Here is an 18778-nt window from a genome sequence, read left to right as displayed (position 1 = left end):
GTCTCTGTAAAGTAGAGAGCAGCAATGACTCACGCTACAGCTACTCAGAGCTACAGCTATTCCATAAAAAAGGCGTCTCCAACAGCTCGCGTCTTGTTCTGCACGCGGGGTCGATCTACCTTAGTACTAGGTAAGTACCCAGTTGGTGGATGGATGGGGGCCGCGCAAATGTGTAGGTTTGGCAGTACCTGGCGCTACCTGGCTCTATGGAGGGGGATCCCGCAATCGCAATCGCAATACCCTACAGTACCTACTAGGTAGAGTAGAGCTGTGCAGATGGAATGCATTAATGCATGAACGAGAAGTCACGGCAAGTAAATAAATCAACAAATAAAAAAGCATTCATGCAATACCGGCTTCTGGCCTTCTTCTACTGCTATTTTCTTCGCCAACCAGCAGTCGCATCTCTGGCCAAACAGACACCCAGAAAATTCATTTGTTTATGCACACATGCGGTGTTAGTCCGAGTTCAGGATAGCCCTGCCAGCGCGGGCAGCTGATTGGAGCAATCAGGTGATGGGTGGGATTTGTTGACTTCTATGTGTGATGGGCAGCCCACAGCAGCACAAGCACAGCAAAGCACAGCTCACCCAACGAGAGCACAAGACACGAACAACTTCTTCTAAACTCGACCGAGTTTCTGCATGCACGGCGAGCATCGCATCACGAGACACGAGACACGACCTCCCGCTCCCGAGTCAGCGCTCGCAACTCTGCAGCTTCTGCCGCGCACCGAGCAAATCACAGCTGTCCACCGACTCGATCCCGGCACCGCTTCCCCCCTCCTTGCTTCTTGTACATATTATTCCGTCTTTTCATACCCGTATTATTTTATACCTGCACAGGCACAGGGCCCGCCGAGAGCCATCGCCGCTTTTCTGCCTATCCTGATCCCGGTCGTGCAGCTCCAAGAAGGCAGGGTAACTGACACTGGCGGCCGCGATCCCCGATATTGCTCTGGTGAAAAAGTACAAAGTAGCCTCCTGGATCTTCCCGCTTAACCACTCCTGACGGATTCACGCCAACCTCTTCATCGTCTGTGGTATGTTGCCTTCTTGTCTTCCCTACTTCCCCTCTGGCCAGCCTCGTGCCCGCCGCGAGGCCTTGCACAATGGAGTCGCGACGGCGTCACCCGTTCAAGAAGCTCATCCGCAGAATCGTCAATCTAATTGATGAACGGCCAGCAGATTCCTCAGAGCAGAAGCACTCCCAAACCTCGTCAGCGTTTAGGTACCTTTCGCTTCCCTCCCGAGCCGCCATGGCCGAAGAAGAGGATTTCAGCTCCTTGCCGCTCCCCGACCGCTTTTCACACAAGGTAACATATCTATGCTATGCTCTTTGCAACACGGCCCATCGCGACCTCCCCTTTGGCTGACTTGAAAATCCCTTGACATCTAGAACTGGAAAGTCCGTAAACAGGCCTATGAAGATGTTGCTAAACAGTTTGCCAAATCACCGGATGAGTCCGATCCTTGCTTCCGACCCTTTCTGAACGACCCGGGTTTGTGGAAATCTGCCGTCTCCGACTCCAACGTGGCCGCCCAGCAAGAAGCCATCACCTCACTCTGCGAGTTCCTCAAGTATGGTGGACGAGACGGCGCTCTACGTACGCGAGGGGTTGCAATTAGCCCCATGGTTGAAAAGTGTCTATCCTCAACGCGACCCGCTATCAAACAAAACTCCCTCGAAGCGATCCTGCTGTATATCGAGCTAGACACGGCAGCCCCCGTTATCGAAGAGGTGCTGCCTGGTCTTGGCAACAAGGTACCCAAGAATGTTGCGGCTACACTAAACGCCTTGACCCAGATCATCCACAACTACGGCTGCAAGATTGTTGACCCGAAGCCTATCCTCAAAGCACTCCCCAAGGCCTTTGGTGCAGCTGATAAAAATGTGCGTGCTGAGGCTACTGGCCTTGCGGTGGAGCTCTACCGGTGGCTGCGAGAGGCGATGAAGCCCATGTTCTGGGGGGATCTGAAACCCACGCAACAAACCGATTTGGAGGCGCAGTTCGAAAAGGTCAAGGCCGAGGGCAACCCGAAACAAGAGCGACTGCTGCGAAGCCAGCAAGAAGCTGCTGAAGCAGGTGGCGGCGGCGACGGCGAGGACGGAGAAGAGGGTGAAGAAGAAGAGGCGGAGGAGCCAGCCGAGATCGACGCGTTTGCCTTGGCCGAACCTGAGGATGTTTTAAAGAAATTGGCGCCCAATTTCCACGAGCAGCTTGCCTCGTCCAAGTGGAAAGATCGTAAAGAGGCTGTTGAGGGACTCTATGCAATCCTCAATGTCCCTCGTATCAAGGATGGTGACTTCAACGAAATCACCAGGGGCCTTGCCAAGTGCATGAAGGACGCCAACGTTGCTGTCGTTACTCAGGCGGCCCAGTGCATTGAACTGCTGGCAAAGGGTCTGCGCCAAGCTTTCTCCAAACATCGTACCACAGTCATGCAGCCCATAATGGAACGGTTGAAGGAGAAGAAAGCTGCGGTTGCCGACGCTTTGGGTGGTGCACTTGACGCTACCTTTGAGGCAACGTCACTGTCTGACTGTCTTGAAGATATCTTTGCTTTCCTGGGCAACAAAAATCCCCAGGTAAAGGAGGGTACCATGAAGTTTCTCATTCGTTGTCTGCGGACCACGCGCGAAGTTCCAGCCAAGCCCGAGATTGCTCAAATCTGTGAGGCTGGTAAGAAGCTACTTTCGGAATCGACACCCGTGTTGCGAGATGGTGGTGCCGAGATTCTGGGAACAATCATGAAGATCATTGGCGAGCGAGCCATGACTCCGAACTTGGAAGGCTTGGACGATATCCGAAAGAACAAAATCAAGGAATTCTTTGAAGCGGCCGAAGTCAAGGCAAAGGAGAAGCCCAAGCCCGTCCCCAAGCCAGCGCCGGCCGCAGCGCCGAAGAAGGTTGTCGGGGGCAAGAAGCCTGCAGCAGGCGTCAAGAAAGCCGCGCCGGCTGCTGCAGCTGAGGCACCTCCAGCGGCGAAGCCCGCAGGAAGCAAACTGGGCCTGCCCAAGACGGGCGGACTCAAAGCTCCTCAAAAGCGAGCGGTTGGAGCTTCTTCTGGGGCTTCATCACCTCGCCGATCTGGCCCAATTATGCCAGAAGAGGACCCTCTGCCACCGACACCACCACCGGCAAAGGCGGCTCCCTCCCGAGGACTCACGGGTCGCTCTTTGGCTAAGCCTGCTGCAGCTCCCGCCCGCATGCCTTCGGAATCACCGCCCCCTTCAAGCGGCCTCACTGCCATTGAGAGGGCCGAATTGGAAGAATTGCGCACCGCCAATGATCGTTTGACCCGGCATATCGATGACTTGCGTCAGGAACGCAGCAAGTTCACGTCGGAAATCCAGGAGCTGAAGAACCAGAATGCTAGCCTCATCGAGGACCACACCCGCGATGTCCTGAGCATCAAGGCCAAGGAGACCCAGCTCGTCCGTGCCCGGAGCGATGCGGAGGCAGCAGAGGGAGTCAATGATAGACTACGGCGTGAGCTGGAGCGCCTCAAGAAGGCGCTGAGCCGTGCTGAACACCTAAATGCATCGGCTGGTAAGTTAAGAGTCCATTTCTTTTCATCGCTGCCGGTGACTGGTAGATGACTGACAAATGAAATAGGTATTACATCACCAACATTCGATGAGCCCGGGATTTATCGGGACTCCATGGCTGCTCCAAGCTCACGGAATAGGATGAGCTACGCCAGCAGCATGTCCGAAGAGAAGGAGAATGGCGATGCTCCTTATCCACGAAACAAGTTCAGTCCGGAACTGCGCTATGCAGGTAGCACTGGATCATCTGGACGTGGATCTCCAGCTCGAGGATTCCGGAATATCGCCTCACACGACGATGGCAGCGATTCAACGCTGACATCGGCCAGAGACCGCCCCGTATCGTCAATGCCACAGTCGGGTTCCAACGGAGCCGAGAGCTGGAGGCGAGCAGCTGAGGTGACAAGTCAGTTGAAGGCCAGAATTGAACAGATGAAGGTATGGAAAAAACAACCCTTGAATCCCATTGATGACCCAGTCTCTAACAGTGTACAGGCCAAGCAAGGATTTGCCAGATCTTAGAGGAAAAGAGTAACGATTGACGAATACGATTAACAACGCATCATGTCTGAGCTTCTCTGTACGTCTAATGATAGCCTGTGATATCGACGAACCAGGAAACAAATATCTCCCAGGCCTCGCTTCATTGCTGGACCTCACGGGGGATCATCTTGTGTGCATTTTTAGGCGTTGGAACCCATACCCCCTCCTCCCCTTTTACGAAAAAAATTTGGTTGATAGAAGTATAATGCAGACATACTGCTTTTGGGAACTCGGGGTATAACGAGAAGGGACTCTATAAGGTTGCAAGGTGGGAAGCTATGGATGAACGGATGACCTTTGTCTTATCTGGGCAGTACTCTAGCCTTTTACTTATACCAAAGCTTATTCAGTTGTGGTTTTATTTTTTAATTTACGACCATATGTTTCTTTCTGCTCTAATATTTGAGCTTGTGGATGAGGTGCAAATTATCTGTTGAATTGATCCATTGGTTGAAAAATTGATGCTTGTTCGTTTTTGAAGAAATAATATTTGGCTAATTAATGATTGCTATGATGAGGTTAATGGAATATTAATACATGAAGTTCGGTGTGGGTTGATCTTTCAGCGCTATTTCTTTTTGCTGCTGTCCTTGCCGCCCTTGTCTGATTTGCTATCCTGATCAGTCTTCTCTTGATCTTGATCAGATTCGCCATCTTTGGACTCGTCGGTGTCTTTGGATTTGTCATTGTCCTTGGACTTGTTGTCTTTTGACTTATTGTCCTTGGATTTGTTGTCTTTGGACTTGTCACTGCTTTTGGACTTGTCGCTATCGTTGGATTCGTCGCCATCTTTAGACTCATCGCTGTCTTTGGACTCATCGTTGTCCTTAGACTCATCGTTATCCTTAGACTCATCGCTGTCTTCAGACTTGTCACTGTCCTCAGACTCGTCGCTGTCCTCAGACTCGTCGCTGTCCTTGTCCATGCCCTTTTGGCTATCCTGAGAGTCGTCCTCTTCGTCCCCCTTATTCTTGGCTGAATCCTTATCGTTGTCGGCTTGCTTCTCATCCTTCTTCTTACCCTTGCCCTTCTTCTCATCTTGAGACTTCTTCTTCTCATCTTGAGCCTTCTTCTTCTTGGCCTGTTCCTCTTCTCTCGCCTTCTTGGCCTTCTCCTTCTTGATTCTCTCCTTTTCTTCCTTCTCCAACTTTGTCCAATCCGTGTTCTTATCCGCAATACCGGGCTCCTCCATTCTAGCCCGCAGGCTCTGCTTGTTATGCTCATTCCGCTGAGAGATCTCGGCGCGGCCGACGAGAGATATGAAGATGGCGAGCCCGACCATGGCGGTCAGGAGGAAGCGGTACTTGGCGTACCACGGTGGCGCCCAGCCCTTTCGCGTGGCGCGGGAATCGGCGTAGTAGAGCGCGACAAAGGCGCCGAACTGTGTTGTCAGGGCGTACTCGAGAGGCATTAGCATCGTGGGCCAGGCGACGATGGAGGCGGCGAGACCAGTTCCGTAGCGGAATCGAGTACGGTCGTGCTGTGGCTTCTTCTCTGCATATTCGAGACCCTGACTAACGGTTAGAAGTTCAGTCTCATTACTGTAAAGTAAAATTCCATACCCAATGGATGGCGCCGAGGAACGAAATGATGACGGCGCCATATCCGAGCTGCAGCGGCTCGATGAAGTCTAGGAGGTACTGCGCCGTTTCATGTTCCATGAAAATCATATTGTAGAAACGATTGCCAGAAGGAACATCTGTGTTGAGATTCAATGCTAAGAAAACAGTCGAGACAGAGGTAGCAAGGTAAGGCAATGTGCCGGCCAGACCGAGGATGTGAGATTCGCGAGGGACTGTGTCCAGGCGGAACGAATCCTTGACAACATCCTATGATAGCTTTTAGTCAACCCAATGCTCTTTACAGTATAAAATTATCATCGAATGCGTACAATATCACTCTTGAGATTTGAGGGGATACCCGGAGGCTCTCTCATGGCTCCTTCAGTGGCCTCCAAGACGGTTCGCACACTGCTGGTAGAGGAAACGCCCTCGGGATTTGGTTCGAGCTTCTTGTGCGCAAGCCTGTCGCGCTCTTCATCGGGCGACGGCGGCTTTGGAGGTTGATTGGAGGAGCTGGCGAAGCGAATTGCTGTTCTTCTCGCATCCAAGCGGTAGAGTGGCTGTCGTGTTATCGACTGCTGCGATCTGGAGCTGGCGAGGCTCGCAGCTAGGGTCCTCCCTGAGGATCGAAGCGACGGCAAGGATCTGAACATGATGTTGATTTGCTTGGAGACTTCAATAAAGCTTTACGGAAGAGAAAAAGGAGTACTGGGATTGAGTTGGCGAAAGATGAACTACATTCGAGGCACAGATACGTCGGCAAGAGCTGAGCTTAATGGGTAGATGTAACAACAATTTCTGTGGAGTGTGAGCTCGGATTCGGCACAGCTTTTGGCATCACATTGCAAGAACTAATCGAACATTTCGACCTGCATTAAGATCACGATAAAAGAAATCAAGTAGCGATGCCGATAATGGAGCCGATCAGCGCAAGACGGAGGTGGTGATGCTATGATGACATTATTTGGGAGGTCTGAGGTCGTGACGTAATGGCCACGCGCATTGGGGTATGACATTGTACGGGAAAGCGGGAGAGGCTGCGAAGGTTTTTTGGGTGGTGAATTATGAATGGTGAATGGAGAATGGCCATGGTTTAATTAGTTGATGGGATGAACTGGACAGACCGTTTGTGGCGGTGTTTGTTTGTGGGCGCACATTAGCATATTCAATTGCTCATAATGGTGGTGAAGGTGACGATGATGGATTTATCGTGCTGCTGCCAACTCGACCTGACTGTGCTGGACTCTTCTTGAGCGGAAGATGGACCAAGATAAGGGGTACGATTATTCAATTATTATTATTGATTCCAATTGATTTAAAGACATCATTTCTTCTGTTAACATTCTACGGATGAAGAGATAGAAACAGCTACACATCGTGATGCAGACACATCAATTCCATGTAACCCCGGATTCCAGCTCTTGGCTAAAACAGGAAATATGCCACTAAAACAAAACAAGTACCTTGGTAGTACTCGAGCCTCTGCACATTACCAGGTACCAGATGATGCACATTATCGCTTCCAGGTACCAGCAATCGCCATATCAGACATCAGCACTAATGTGTACACTTTGTCCACCTGTCCTCGAACATGTCCACGTCAAAGATGCGCCGAATTGAAGCCCCTGGACAGCAATTGGCCTGAGCTGCCATGGTGGGGGGAGTCCTTACGTCATCCCCCTCCGTCATTGAACTTGGCCAGGCACTGAAAAGCTCCGTAGAGGGTGCCACTATGTTCACAGGGGGTTTAGCAGCTCGCAGCGCCTGTTTGTAGGTGCATTGCAGCGCGGTAGCGACCTGAGGCCTGCTGGAGCTGCACTACAGCTCGTGTATCGTGATAAATCCTGCCTTGGACAAAACAATCGATGTTTACCAGTCTCTGACCTGCGATATCACCACTACAACATCCACGGTATTGGTCCTAGAGCCTCAACCTGGACGCTACACCACCCGTTCCCCCGCTCAAATTACCACCGTAAGCTTCAGCTGCCCTCGACAGACTCATTCTTGCATTGTCTTGCCCCTCCTCTGTCAGGCCGCGACGCATCGAACGCACTCCGCACTGCATGAAATCCCCAGCCGCGCCCAATCTCCCCACTTCGAACCGTATTTTTGCATCTTACAACCTCGTCTCTTCTTCTTCTAATTGTTCTCTCTAGTCTCGTCTCTCCCAAAGACGTAGCCTGACAATCGCTGGAAGAGAGCTGATTGCGAACCTCGACCGGCGAGCACTCGCTGTGCAAAGCCCGAATCCCCCAATGTCCTACCTATAGACCCTCGACCGACAACTCTCTCCAACCTCCGCTGTCCCGGCCCGGGTTACGGCACCACCGTCGCCAATATGTTGGAAGGACTCGTCGCCGGCCTGCTCAACCGCTTCCTGGGCATGTACGTCAAGAACTTCGACCCTACGCAGCTCAAGGTTGGCATATGGTCCGGCGACGTCAAGCTCCGCAACTTGGAGCTCCGTCGAGAAGCTCTCGACCAGCTCAAGCTGCCCATCAACGTCATAGAGGGCCACCTTGGCGAGCTCACTCTCTACATCCCCTGGTCCAATATCCGAGGCGCTCCCGTCAAGGTCTTTATCGAAGATGTCTACCTGCTCGCGAGTCCCAAAGAAGAGGCCGAATATGACGAAGACGAGGAGCAGCGCAGGAAACATAGGCTGAAGATGGAGAAACTTGAGAGCGCCGAGCTTCTCAAGGAGCGGAACAAGGCTGGCATGAGCCAGGAGGAGCAAAAGAAGAACCAGAGCTTTGCCCAGAGCCTGGCGACCAAGATCACCGACAACCTGCAGATCACAGTCAAGAACATCCACATTCGTTACGAAGATTCCATATCAGCTCCAGGCCATCCATTTGCCCTCGGTTTCACGCTCGAGGAGTTTAGCGCTGTCAGTGCCGATGGCCAGTGGACGCCATCCTTCATCCAGCAGTCGTCGACGACTACACACAAGCTCGCCACGTTGGGCTCCCTGGCAGTATACTGGAACACGGACTCGGAACTCTTCAGCAGTGGCCGCCAAACTGCAGACGACTCCAAAGGGGCAATGTCACACAGTGACATGGTCGACAAATTTAAGAGCATGCTTACCAAAATTCACGACCCCGACTCGAGCAACCAATTCATCTTGAAGCCCGTCAGTGGACAGGCAAAGATTGAACTCGACAAATCCGGTGCCATTGAGGTGCCCAAGTTCAAGGCCACTCTCTTGTTTGACGAGATCGGTGTCGTTCTAGATGACGACCAGTATCGTGATGCCCTGATGATGGTAGATCTCTTCCATTACTTCATCCGTCACCAAGAATACAAAGCGCTCAAACCCAAGGGCGTCAGTCCAAAGGAGGATCCGAGAGCCTGGCTGCTGTTTGCAGGGAATGCCATCCTGGGTAAGATCCATGACAGGAATCGTAAGTGGTCGTGGGACTATTTCAGAGAGCGTCGTGATGACCGCAGGCGGTATATCGAGCTCTTCAAGAAAAAGAAGCAGGGTTTGCAGCTCGAAGCCAATGAGTCTAGCGACCTTGATAAGCTTGAGTTTAAGCTTAGCTACGAAGACCTTCGGTTCTGGAGATCACTGGCTCGTAATCAACTTAAAAAGGAGAATGCCGCAGCCCTAAGCAGGCAGCCTCAGCAGCCTCAACAGCAGGGCTGGGTTGCATGGATGTGGGGTTCCAAGCCGACTGGTACCATCCAACAAAATGAAGAGAACACGCAGATGACAGAAGAGCAGAGGAAGGAGCTCTATGACATGATTGACTGGGACGAAAAGGCGGCGCTCGCTGAAGATGTCGATGTTCCCCGTGAAGCCGTCAACATGTGTATCGAGGCGGCGCTCAGCACCGGTAGCTTCACGCTCAAGAAGAGCCCCCATCACAACACCATGGATCTCCTTAGCTTACACTTTGACTTATTCAAAGCCAAGGCACTACAGAGAAAGGACTCTGTACTGGCTAGTGTCAGCCTTGGTGGTCTGCGAGTCAATGATGGTACAACTCCCGACAGTCTTTATCCAGAGATTGTTCGCGTAAAGGATGCCCAGAAGCGCAAGCCAATCTCCCTCGAGGAGCTGGAAACGGCGGAAGAGGAGCCTTTTTTCGAGTTCGAGATTGAACAGAACCCCCTTGAACGAGAAGGCGACATTGCTGTCGTGGGCAAGCTGAAACCCCTCGAAGTTGTTTGGAACCCCAACTTTGTTGTAGGCATCGTCGACTTTTTCCGGCCTCCTGAGAGGCACATGGAGTCGATCGCGGCTCTGATGGAGACCGCTGGGGCCACTGTGGAAGGCATCCGAGAGCAGACACGAGTAGGCTTGGAGTTTGCGCTAGAAGAACACAAAACGATCAACGCCGAGCTCGACCTGCAAGCACCGCTGATTATCATTCCCGTCAGCATTACCACGGAGCATTCAACTTGTCTCGTTGTCGACGCTGGTCACATGCATGTGAACAGCCAGTTGGTCGATCAAGAGACCTTGGCGGAGATCCAGTCCAAACAGCGCCAGTCTTACAATGAAGAAGACTTTAAACGTCTTGAATCAGCCATGTACGACAGATTCATCGTCAAGTTCACCTCGACTCAAGTCCTCATTGGGCCTTCCATCGAAGAAACCAAGGCTCAGCTCACCAGCAAACCTGGCGATCGCGGCTCGCAGCTACATGTAGTAGAGGAGATCAATGTCGATTTCGTGGTGGAAATGTCAATTCTGCCCAAAGCGCCTAATCTAACAAAATTCAAGGTCTCTGGCCATTTGCCAATGCTACATGCCACTGTATCCGACGCCAAGTACAAGAACTTGATGCAGATTATCGATGTTGCTATACCAAAATTTCACTCCGAGACGGAGCAAAAGGCAGTGCAATCTGGCGCTACTACTCAAGCAAGGCCTTCTTCACGCCATTCTTCACGCCCACGACTAGCCAGTAACGCCTCCAGCCGATCCGCGCTCAGGTCGATGCGTGACCGCCGGCAATCTGCGTTCCCATTCCTCCAGTCTTCTACCGCCGTCATCTTGGAGGACATTGATGATGACGATGACGATTTCGAGGATGCTGAAGATGGAACTCACGGCGAGCAGTTTAGAATGCAACAGCGGAGCTTCGAATTCAACTTCAAAGTAGACACCCTAAAGGGCTCGCTTTATCGAAGCGATCCGAGCCGGGCGAAGCAAGACGTCCTTCTGGTGGAGCTAGTAGCAGAGCGCTTTGATCTGTCCTTCTACACCCGACCCTACGACATGGCGGCCGAAGTTTCCCTTGGGTCAGTAACTATGGACGACTTTGTGGACAATCCGCCTGCCGAATTCAAGTCGATTGTGTCTACTGGAGACCGAGAGGATCTCCAGGCTGGACGAAGTCTTGTTCATGTCAAGTTTGTGAGGGTAAATCGCCAGTCACCTGAGTTCATGCCTGTTTACGAAGGTGTTGAAACCAACATTACCACCACTATATCAACCATCAACCTGGTTGTTACTCGGAAGACGCTTCTCACCTTGCTGGACTTTATTCTTGTGACTTTTACAAGTAATAACGCCGACGAACAGATGGGCCAATCTGGTCCCTCTCAGATTGACAGCGCTGCTGAAGATGATGTAGCAGTTGAGAGCGTGGTTGTACAAGAGCCCAAGCAGAATACGAATGCAACTAGCTCTATCCGCGTCAAGGTTGAACTGAAGAGTATCCGCCTTATTCTGAACAATGACGGCATCAAACTGGCAACCCTTTCTTTCAACCAGGGTGATGCTGGCATCTTCCTTCGGGGCCAGACGATGAGAATCTCGGCCAAGCTTGGCGACCTCTCTCTCATCGACGATGTCAACTTGGGCGTTTCGGAGGATTCCCACCTCCGGAAGCTCGTAACCATCCAGGGAGACGATCTTGCCGACTTCCGCTACGAGACTTTTGACCCTGAAAATCCCCAGGCGTACCCAGGATACGATAGTTCAATATTCCTTCGCGCGGGATCTGTCAAGGTCAACTTTGTGGAGGAACCGTTCCGCAAAATCATTGATTTCTTGGTCAAGTTTGGAAAGATGCAGGCACTATACAATGCCGCCCGCCAGGTTGCTTTGAACAGAGCCAACCAGATTCAGCAGAGCCCCAGCAAGATCAAGTTTGATGTTGTGGTCAATACACCCATCGTCGTCTTCCCGCGGGCCGTAATCCCAGGCCGTCCCCACCGTGATCTCATTACAGCCTACCTTGGAGAAATCTATGCACAGAACAAGTTTGTTCCTCTCGACGATAGTCACGGTGCGACAATTGCGATGAAGATCTCCGCAGGAATCAGAAACATTCGTCTCACTTCAGACTTCCATTATGCCGACAACAAGTCTGAGGAGTTGGAGATGATTGACCACGTCGACCTTGGATTCCACATCACCCATGCTGAACATGTTGAGGGTGTGAAGAGACCAGAGACCGAGATAGAAGGAACCGTATCCGATATCAAGCTTCAGTTGACTCAACACCAACTGAAATTCTTGATGGAGATTTCAAGATCCGTCCCGGCTGCCTTTAGTGGAGATGGAGATGCTAATGCGGAGGCTGAACGGCTTGTTGATGACCAAACCTTGGAGCGAGCTAAAGGCTCGCCTTCTGATGGTCAGTCCAACGGCAATGAGCAGCCGTTGATTAGTCTTGGACCCGAGCTAGGTTCGCTCTCTGACGCGTGGACCAAGCTGGACTTTGTGTTCAATGTGAATACTGTTGGCCTTGAGGTCATCATGGCCCCAGAAGAGGGCCCTGTCAATGATGTAGCTGCCTGCAGTCTTTCTCGCTTCTCCTTGGATGACACGCATGTCAAGACGAGAATGATGTCTGATGGCTCGATGGAAGCTGAGGTCCTGGTTCGCTCTTTCACGATTTACGACACTCGTCCTAGGGATACGAACAAGTACCGCAGAATCATGACGTCTTCTAATAAAGAAGCGCAGCAGTTGATGGCTAGTGTGACAATGTCTGGTGGAACAGAACGCAGCGTCATTGCAATGGCCACTATTGATAGCCCTCGTGTCATTTTTGCTCTCGACTATCTCTTCGCCATCCAAAAGTTTGCCACTGAAGGGTTGACAATGGAGGAAGCAAGTCCAATTGATACCGAAAGCATGCTGAGTTCTCCCGAGGAATCAGACACGGAATCAACGCAAGTGTCATATTCCCAGCGACCATCTATAAGTTCTCCTCGGCCTAGCATCTCCGCAGCAGAAGCCTCTCTTGAGACACAACCGAAGGCTCAAACTTCCATGGACATCTCTTTCCGAGTAAACCTTGTAGATGCCCAAGTCATTTTGATCGCCAATCCGCTGAGCTCAAGCTCAGAGGCAATTGTGCTTGGAATCCGCCAGGTTCTTCTGTCACAACAACATGCTCTTACGTTTCAAATTTCGCAGATTGGCATGTTTTTGTGCCGGATGGACAAGTTTGAGACATCTCGCTTGAGAATCATTGACGATTTTTCGATACAAATGAGCATGAACAACCCACAGCCCAACTCTACAGACATCAATATTGAGATTGAGCCGCTCATTCTGAGGCTTTCTCTGAGAGACATTTTACTCGCTCTCCAGATTATCGGAAGAGCAGGAGAATTATCCGGAACGGATTCCAAGGGACCAAAAGAGTCAGCCGCTGATCAAAAGGCGAAGCAGTTGAGATCAAAGACAAGACACAGAGCGTCCAGTGGGCGTGGTGGCGCCTCAACAACGGCCAAGAGTAGTCATGCGGCTAGAACAACAACTACTGCAGCATCTTCGAGGGCCGTCACTTATGCTGAGAGATACTCTGCGCCTCCAAAGAATGAAAACTTGTCTGCCACTGTAGATGGCGTCCGAATTGTGCTGATCGGTGACCTGCACGAACTTCCGATTCTTGATATTGGAATTCAGAATTTCACAGCTGTCGCTGAAAATTGGTCGTCGAATTTGAAGGCTGAGGCGGCTATCGATATGTACTCCAACGTGTACAATTTCTCAAAGTCGAGCTGGGAGCCCCTTTTGGAGCCATGGCAGGTTGGCCTTGGAGTGGCCAAGGATCCAATCACTAGCTTCCTCTCTGTTGATGTGGTGTCGAAAAAGACATTCGATATTACAGTCACAACGGCAACAATTGCATTGGCCTCCAAGTCTTTTGACTTTTTGACGGCTGCTGAAAATGTTCTCGAGAAGCCTCGAGGCGTCGAAGCCCCGTACCGAATCAGAAACTATACGGGCTTTAATGCCATCATTCATTCCAAGAGTCCTACCAGCTCTGAGCCGATCACGCTGCATCTTGAAGACGGGCAAGAAGCTCCATGGAGCTTTGAGCAATGGGAGAAGATGCGTGAGACGATCCTCGCCGACTCGCAGCCAAATGACGTAGGCATCCAGCTCGAGGCGAGTGGGTTTGATCTCATTAGGAATGTCCGCTTGAATCGCGAGGGCGAGTTTTTGTACAGCCTCCGCCCTAAAACCGACAACATCTTGCACAAGCTCTGTGTGGAAGTGAGTTTAGGAGCTGACAATGTCAAATATGTCACTCTTCGTTCTCCACTCGTTGTTGAGAACGCCACGCAAATTCCCGTGGAACTCGGTATCTACGATGCCCAGGAGGGTCATTTACTCAAGATTGAAAAGATTGCCCCTGGTGACTCTCGACCCGCACCAGTTGGAGCTGTGTATGAAAAGAGGGTGCTCGTGAGACCAGACAGCGGGTTTGGCTATCAGTGGAGCGCAGAGCAGCTTTGGTGGAAAGATTTGTTGAAGCGCCCGACTAGGCAGATTGTTTGCAAGGGAGACAGTGGTGATCCTTTTTACTTCCAGGCGCATGCGTCGTTTGATAACTCCAGTCCCATTACCAGGTAAGAGCGCGCTTTCTTATCCCCCTATATACTACTGCACCTTATTTCGATGCTGACTGGATTTCTCTTTTCTTTTTAGATCCTATCCGTACATGAAGATTAAGCTGTCTGCGCCAGTCACGCTGGAGAATCTCCTTCCGTACGATTTCAAGTACAGAATTTACGACAAGAACACTAAGAAGGATTGGTCGAACTTTCTTCGGAAGGGTGGTGTTAGCCCTGTTCATGTCGTTGAGCTCTCTCATCTACTCTTGCTTAATGTCGACATGCAGGATACTGTCTTCAAGCCAAGCGACTTTGCTATCATCAACTCCGGCACAAACGAAGATTTCCGCAGAGAATCTCGCATCGTAGTCAAGGACGACCAAGGCCTTTCTCTCAACCTTAGTCTCCACTACCACAAGATTCCCAATAGCGGCGGCGCCTTCAAGGTGACAGTTTACAGCCCGTACGTTATCCTCAATAAGACGGGGTTGGATCTTACGGTCAGGGCCAAGAGCTTCTTGCAGCAGGCGAAGTCGGCGGCTGGTCAGTTCCCCCTCATAAACACTTCCGATCATGACCGACCCAAGGCGCTGCCATTCATGTTCTCATTTGGAAACGATGACACTCGCAACCGAGCATTGCTCAGGGTAGCAGATTCCGAATGGAGCAAGCCTCAGAGTTTTGATGCCATTGGTAGCACATCTGAGGTAATTCTCAACTCTGGGTCTAACAGAAACAAGGAGATCCACCTGGGTCTCACCATCCAATCCGGAGAAGGAAAGTATAAGATGACGAAAGTCGTTACGCTTGCTCCGCGCTTCGTGCTCAAGAACAAGTTGGATGAGGAGATTCTGATACGGGAACCCAGCTCGTCGGGTTACATGACGCTGGGTCCTGGAGCGTTACAACCACTTCACTTTATGCAGAACTCTACAGTCAAGCAGCTGTGTCTTTGCTTCCCCGGAATGAACAACCAGTGGACCTCGCCCTTTAATATTGCTGATATTGGAACGACGCACGTCAAGATTGCCAAGGCAGGTCAGCGTCAACGCCTTATCCGCGTGGAGATTCTTGTAGAGGACTCCACCATTTTCTTGCACTTCAGCGTCGAAACCAAGAACTGGCCTTTCTCAATGCGCAATGAGAGCGACACTGAGTTTACGTTTTACCAAGCAAACCCCACTGTTGAAGAGGACGATGTAGTCGACCGAAGCGGTTGGAAGCCTATCCGATATCGCCTGCCACCTAGGAGTATCATGCCGTACGCATGGGACTTCCCAGCAGCTAAGTTCCGCGAGGTGGTCATTTCTACGGCCGGCAAGGAGCGGCACGTCAAACTGGCGGAAATCGGCAACCAGTTCCCAATGAAGTTTACAAGCCAAAATGGCACGCAAAAGATTATTGACATCAATGTTGCTGCGGACGGTCCTACACAGACTCTCATTCTGAGCAATTTCCGACCCAGCCAGAGTCTGTATAGGCAGAAAACTCTTTCCAGGACAAATACTGGCCCGGAGGCTTTTGAGGTCAAGGATCAAGATACTGATGCGACATTCGTGGCCCAGCTCAAGTTGTCCGGCGTTGGCATTTCATTCATCAACGCTCAGCTGAAAGAGCTCGCCTACGTTACATTCCGAGATGTCCAATTCCGTATCTCTGATTCGCCCGTGGTTCAAACGGTGTCGCTGGCCATCAAATGGATGCAAATTGACAACCAACTCTATGGTGGGCTGTTCCCCATGGTCCTATATCCAAGCGTGGTGCCGCAGAAAGCGCAAGAAATCGAGGCCCACCCGTCACTACATGCCATGGTTAGTCGGGTAAAGGATGACTCTTACGGTGTGCTCTACATCAAATATGCCAGTATCCTCCTACAGCAGATGACGGTTGATCTGGATGAAGATTTCGTATTTGCCCTTCTCGACTTTTCGAATGTTCCCGGCGCAAGCTGGAGCTCAGAGGTGGAAGAGGGCCAACTTTGTGATGAAGATCTGGATATTCCAGAGCCATCTCAGCGTGATACCGGTCAAGACATTTATTTTGAAGTCCTCAACATCCAGCCGATGCAGGTGGACCTCAGCTTCATGCGAACGGAGCGCATCAACGCGGAGGACAAAACCTCATCCCACAACCCACTCATGTTCTTCCTGAATGTGATGACAATGGCCATTGGCAATATCAATGACGCACCAGTGCGGTTCAATGCGCTCATTCTAGAGAATGTCCGAGTATCCACGCAGATCCTGATCCAGAACATCACCAACCACTATAGCCAGGAGGTCATGTACCAAATCCACAAGATTTTGGGTTCTGCTGACTTCCTGGGCAATCCCGTGGGCTTGTTCAACAACATCTCATCCGGAGTCAACGATATCTTTTACGAGCCGTACCAAGGCCTCATCCTTTCCGATCGTCCCGAAGAATTCGGCATGGGCATCGCAAAGGGTGCGGCATCGTTCGCCAAGAAGACCGTTTTTGGATTCTCCGACAGCTTCTCCAAATTTACCGGAAGTCTGAGCAAGGGCCTTGCCGCAGCGTCCATGGATAAGCAGTTCCAAGATCGGCGACGGATTACCAGGGCAAGAAACCGTCCAAAGCACGCATTGTACGGCGTGACGGCTGGAGCCAACAGTCTCTTCACGAGTGTTGCATCTGGAGTTGGTGGTTTGGCGCTCAAGCCTCTAGAAGGTGCCGAACAGGAGGGCGCTTTGGGCTTCTTCAAGGGTGTCGGCAAGGGTGTTTTAGGGCTGGCAACCAAACCGGCAGTGGGCATTCTGGACATGGCTAGCAATGTCAGTGAGGGCATCCGCAATACCACGACGGTATTTGACGGAGCCGAGCTGGAACGCACTCGATACCCACGCTTCGTCCCCAATGACGGAATTGTGCGGCCCTTTAACCCTCGAGAGGCACTCGGACAGTACTGGCTGAAGCAAGTGGATAACGGGCGATACTTTGACGAGCAGTACATTGGCCACCTCGAGCTGCCCAAGGAGGACATGGTTGTCATGGTCACCTTTGCACGCATCCTGTTGATTCGATCACGGCGACTGACTAGCGAGTGGGACGTGCCGCTGAAGGACGTCCAGACGATTGCAAAAGAGCGCACGGGAATCAGTCTCTCACTGAGAGATGGGGCCAATGGGCCGTTTATCCCCGTGGGAGGTGGAAGTGAGAGGGGGTTTCTGTACAAGATGCTTGGTGTGGCGGTGGAGGAGTTTAACAGGAGATTCAGGGGAGGAGAGCGATGATTGATGGGATTGGTTGAATTTTCGTGCATGTTGTTAGTATTGTTATTATGGTATTGTTTTATGGGAGATTGGAGGAGGATGAAAAATTGGGATTAGAAGCATGGCTTGAATGAATGATTGTATGACCACGAAACATTGTTTAATGCAAGAGATTTAGTTTTGTTTTTATTTGAACTTTAAGATTGATGTGATGTGAACGTGCTGTGCTAATCTCTCATGTTTGTTGGAGATGGTTAATGGTTTGCTTGATATCGGTTTTGGGAGTTGGTTGTTGAGGAGTTGATACAGCGTGACATAACATGCAGTATTATTTTATTGATTGTTTTCAGCAATCTTTATAATGTAACAACATGGACTGGAATGAAGTTCTTGATGTAAGATGTGCATAAGAACACAAAGAGGTAAATGCCGGGTAAGTGTCAAGTGTTGCGTGTAGTTACGAACCCGTTTTGAGGGAATTTTGATCATATAGATTATCAGGGGATCAGATATTGGGAATACATTTACTCCCAAATGCGCTCTACGTTGGCTTTATTCTACTACTTTCATCGATATGCTGTATCTGGTTTGTCATATAGAGAGATGGCCTGTTCAGTACTCGTACGGCCTGACTTCATCGCGGCTTACCTACACTCAAGATAGCAGATGTCCCCTATTGTGATACGAGAAATGTACAAAATATGGGGCGTAGGAAAGAGGACTTGCCTAGAGGGACTTCTCGTGTGAAACTACCCGGAGGCTGAACTGAAGCTGGACTTCCCAGGAGCTGCCAAGTTCTATGGTTGGAATCTAAAGATGGGCATTCGTGACAACTGCCAAATTGCTTCACCTTGCTAACCTGCCGAAGCATCCGATTGTTGCTCCGTATAAGCTCATCAATCCACCGCAGCTGAATTGAACGATCTGGTCCAAAGGGAGGCCGCTTGTCTACGCATGGCCGTGTTCGGACCTCCGGCCGGCAACGACAGCTCGTGTTCGGGCGAATCCGATGGGGAGGAGATAAGGCAGATTGCGCAGCTCGTAGCGTTCTTGGACTGTCTTTTTTTTTTC

The 18778-nt window shown here is 51.0% G+C and overlaps 3 protein-coding genes across 3 annotated transcripts; 2 read left to right on the top strand and 1 right to left on the bottom strand.

Annotated features, from left to right (window-relative positions):
- Positions 1–1111: 1111 nt before the first annotated feature.
- T069G_04566 (uncharacterized protein) lies at positions 1112–4074 on the top strand (the record flags this gene model as incomplete). Its single annotated transcript, XM_056171776.1, has 4 exons — positions 1112–1315; positions 1399–3553; positions 3620–3990; positions 4048–4074. 4 exons carry the CDS (start codon positions 1112–1114, stop codon positions 4072–4074), a joined length of 2757 nt encoding a protein of 918 aa, XP_056028634.1.
- Positions 4075–4663: 589 nt separating this feature from the next.
- T069G_04565 (uncharacterized protein) lies at positions 4664–6310 on the bottom strand (the record flags this gene model as incomplete). Its single annotated transcript, XM_056171775.1, has 4 exons — positions 4664–5070; positions 5116–5605; positions 5658–5924; positions 5987–6310. 4 exons carry the CDS (start codon positions 6308–6310, stop codon positions 4664–4666), a joined length of 1488 nt encoding a protein of 495 aa, XP_056028633.1.
- A 1688-nt stretch (positions 6311–7998) lies between these two features.
- T069G_04564 (SHR-binding domain of vacuolar-sorting associated protein 13 domain-containing protein) lies at positions 7999–17728 on the top strand (the record flags this gene model as incomplete). The annotated part of the gene is made up of 5 exons (XM_056171774.1): positions 7999–11179; positions 11243–12800; positions 12849–13345; positions 13403–14492; positions 14572–17728. The coding sequence occupies 5 exons, from the start codon at positions 7999–8001 to the stop codon at positions 17726–17728; spliced, it is 9483 nt and encodes a 3160-aa protein (XP_056028632.1).
- Positions 17729–18778: the final 1050 nt, after the last annotated feature.

Source organism: Trichoderma breve, chromosome 3 (assembly GCF_028502605.1).
Source record: "Trichoderma breve strain T069 chromosome 3, whole genome shotgun sequence".
Lineage (NCBI taxonomy): Eukaryota > Fungi > Ascomycota > Sordariomycetes > Hypocreales > Hypocreaceae > Trichoderma > Trichoderma breve.
This window is presented reverse-complemented; position numbering and strand designations above follow the sequence as displayed.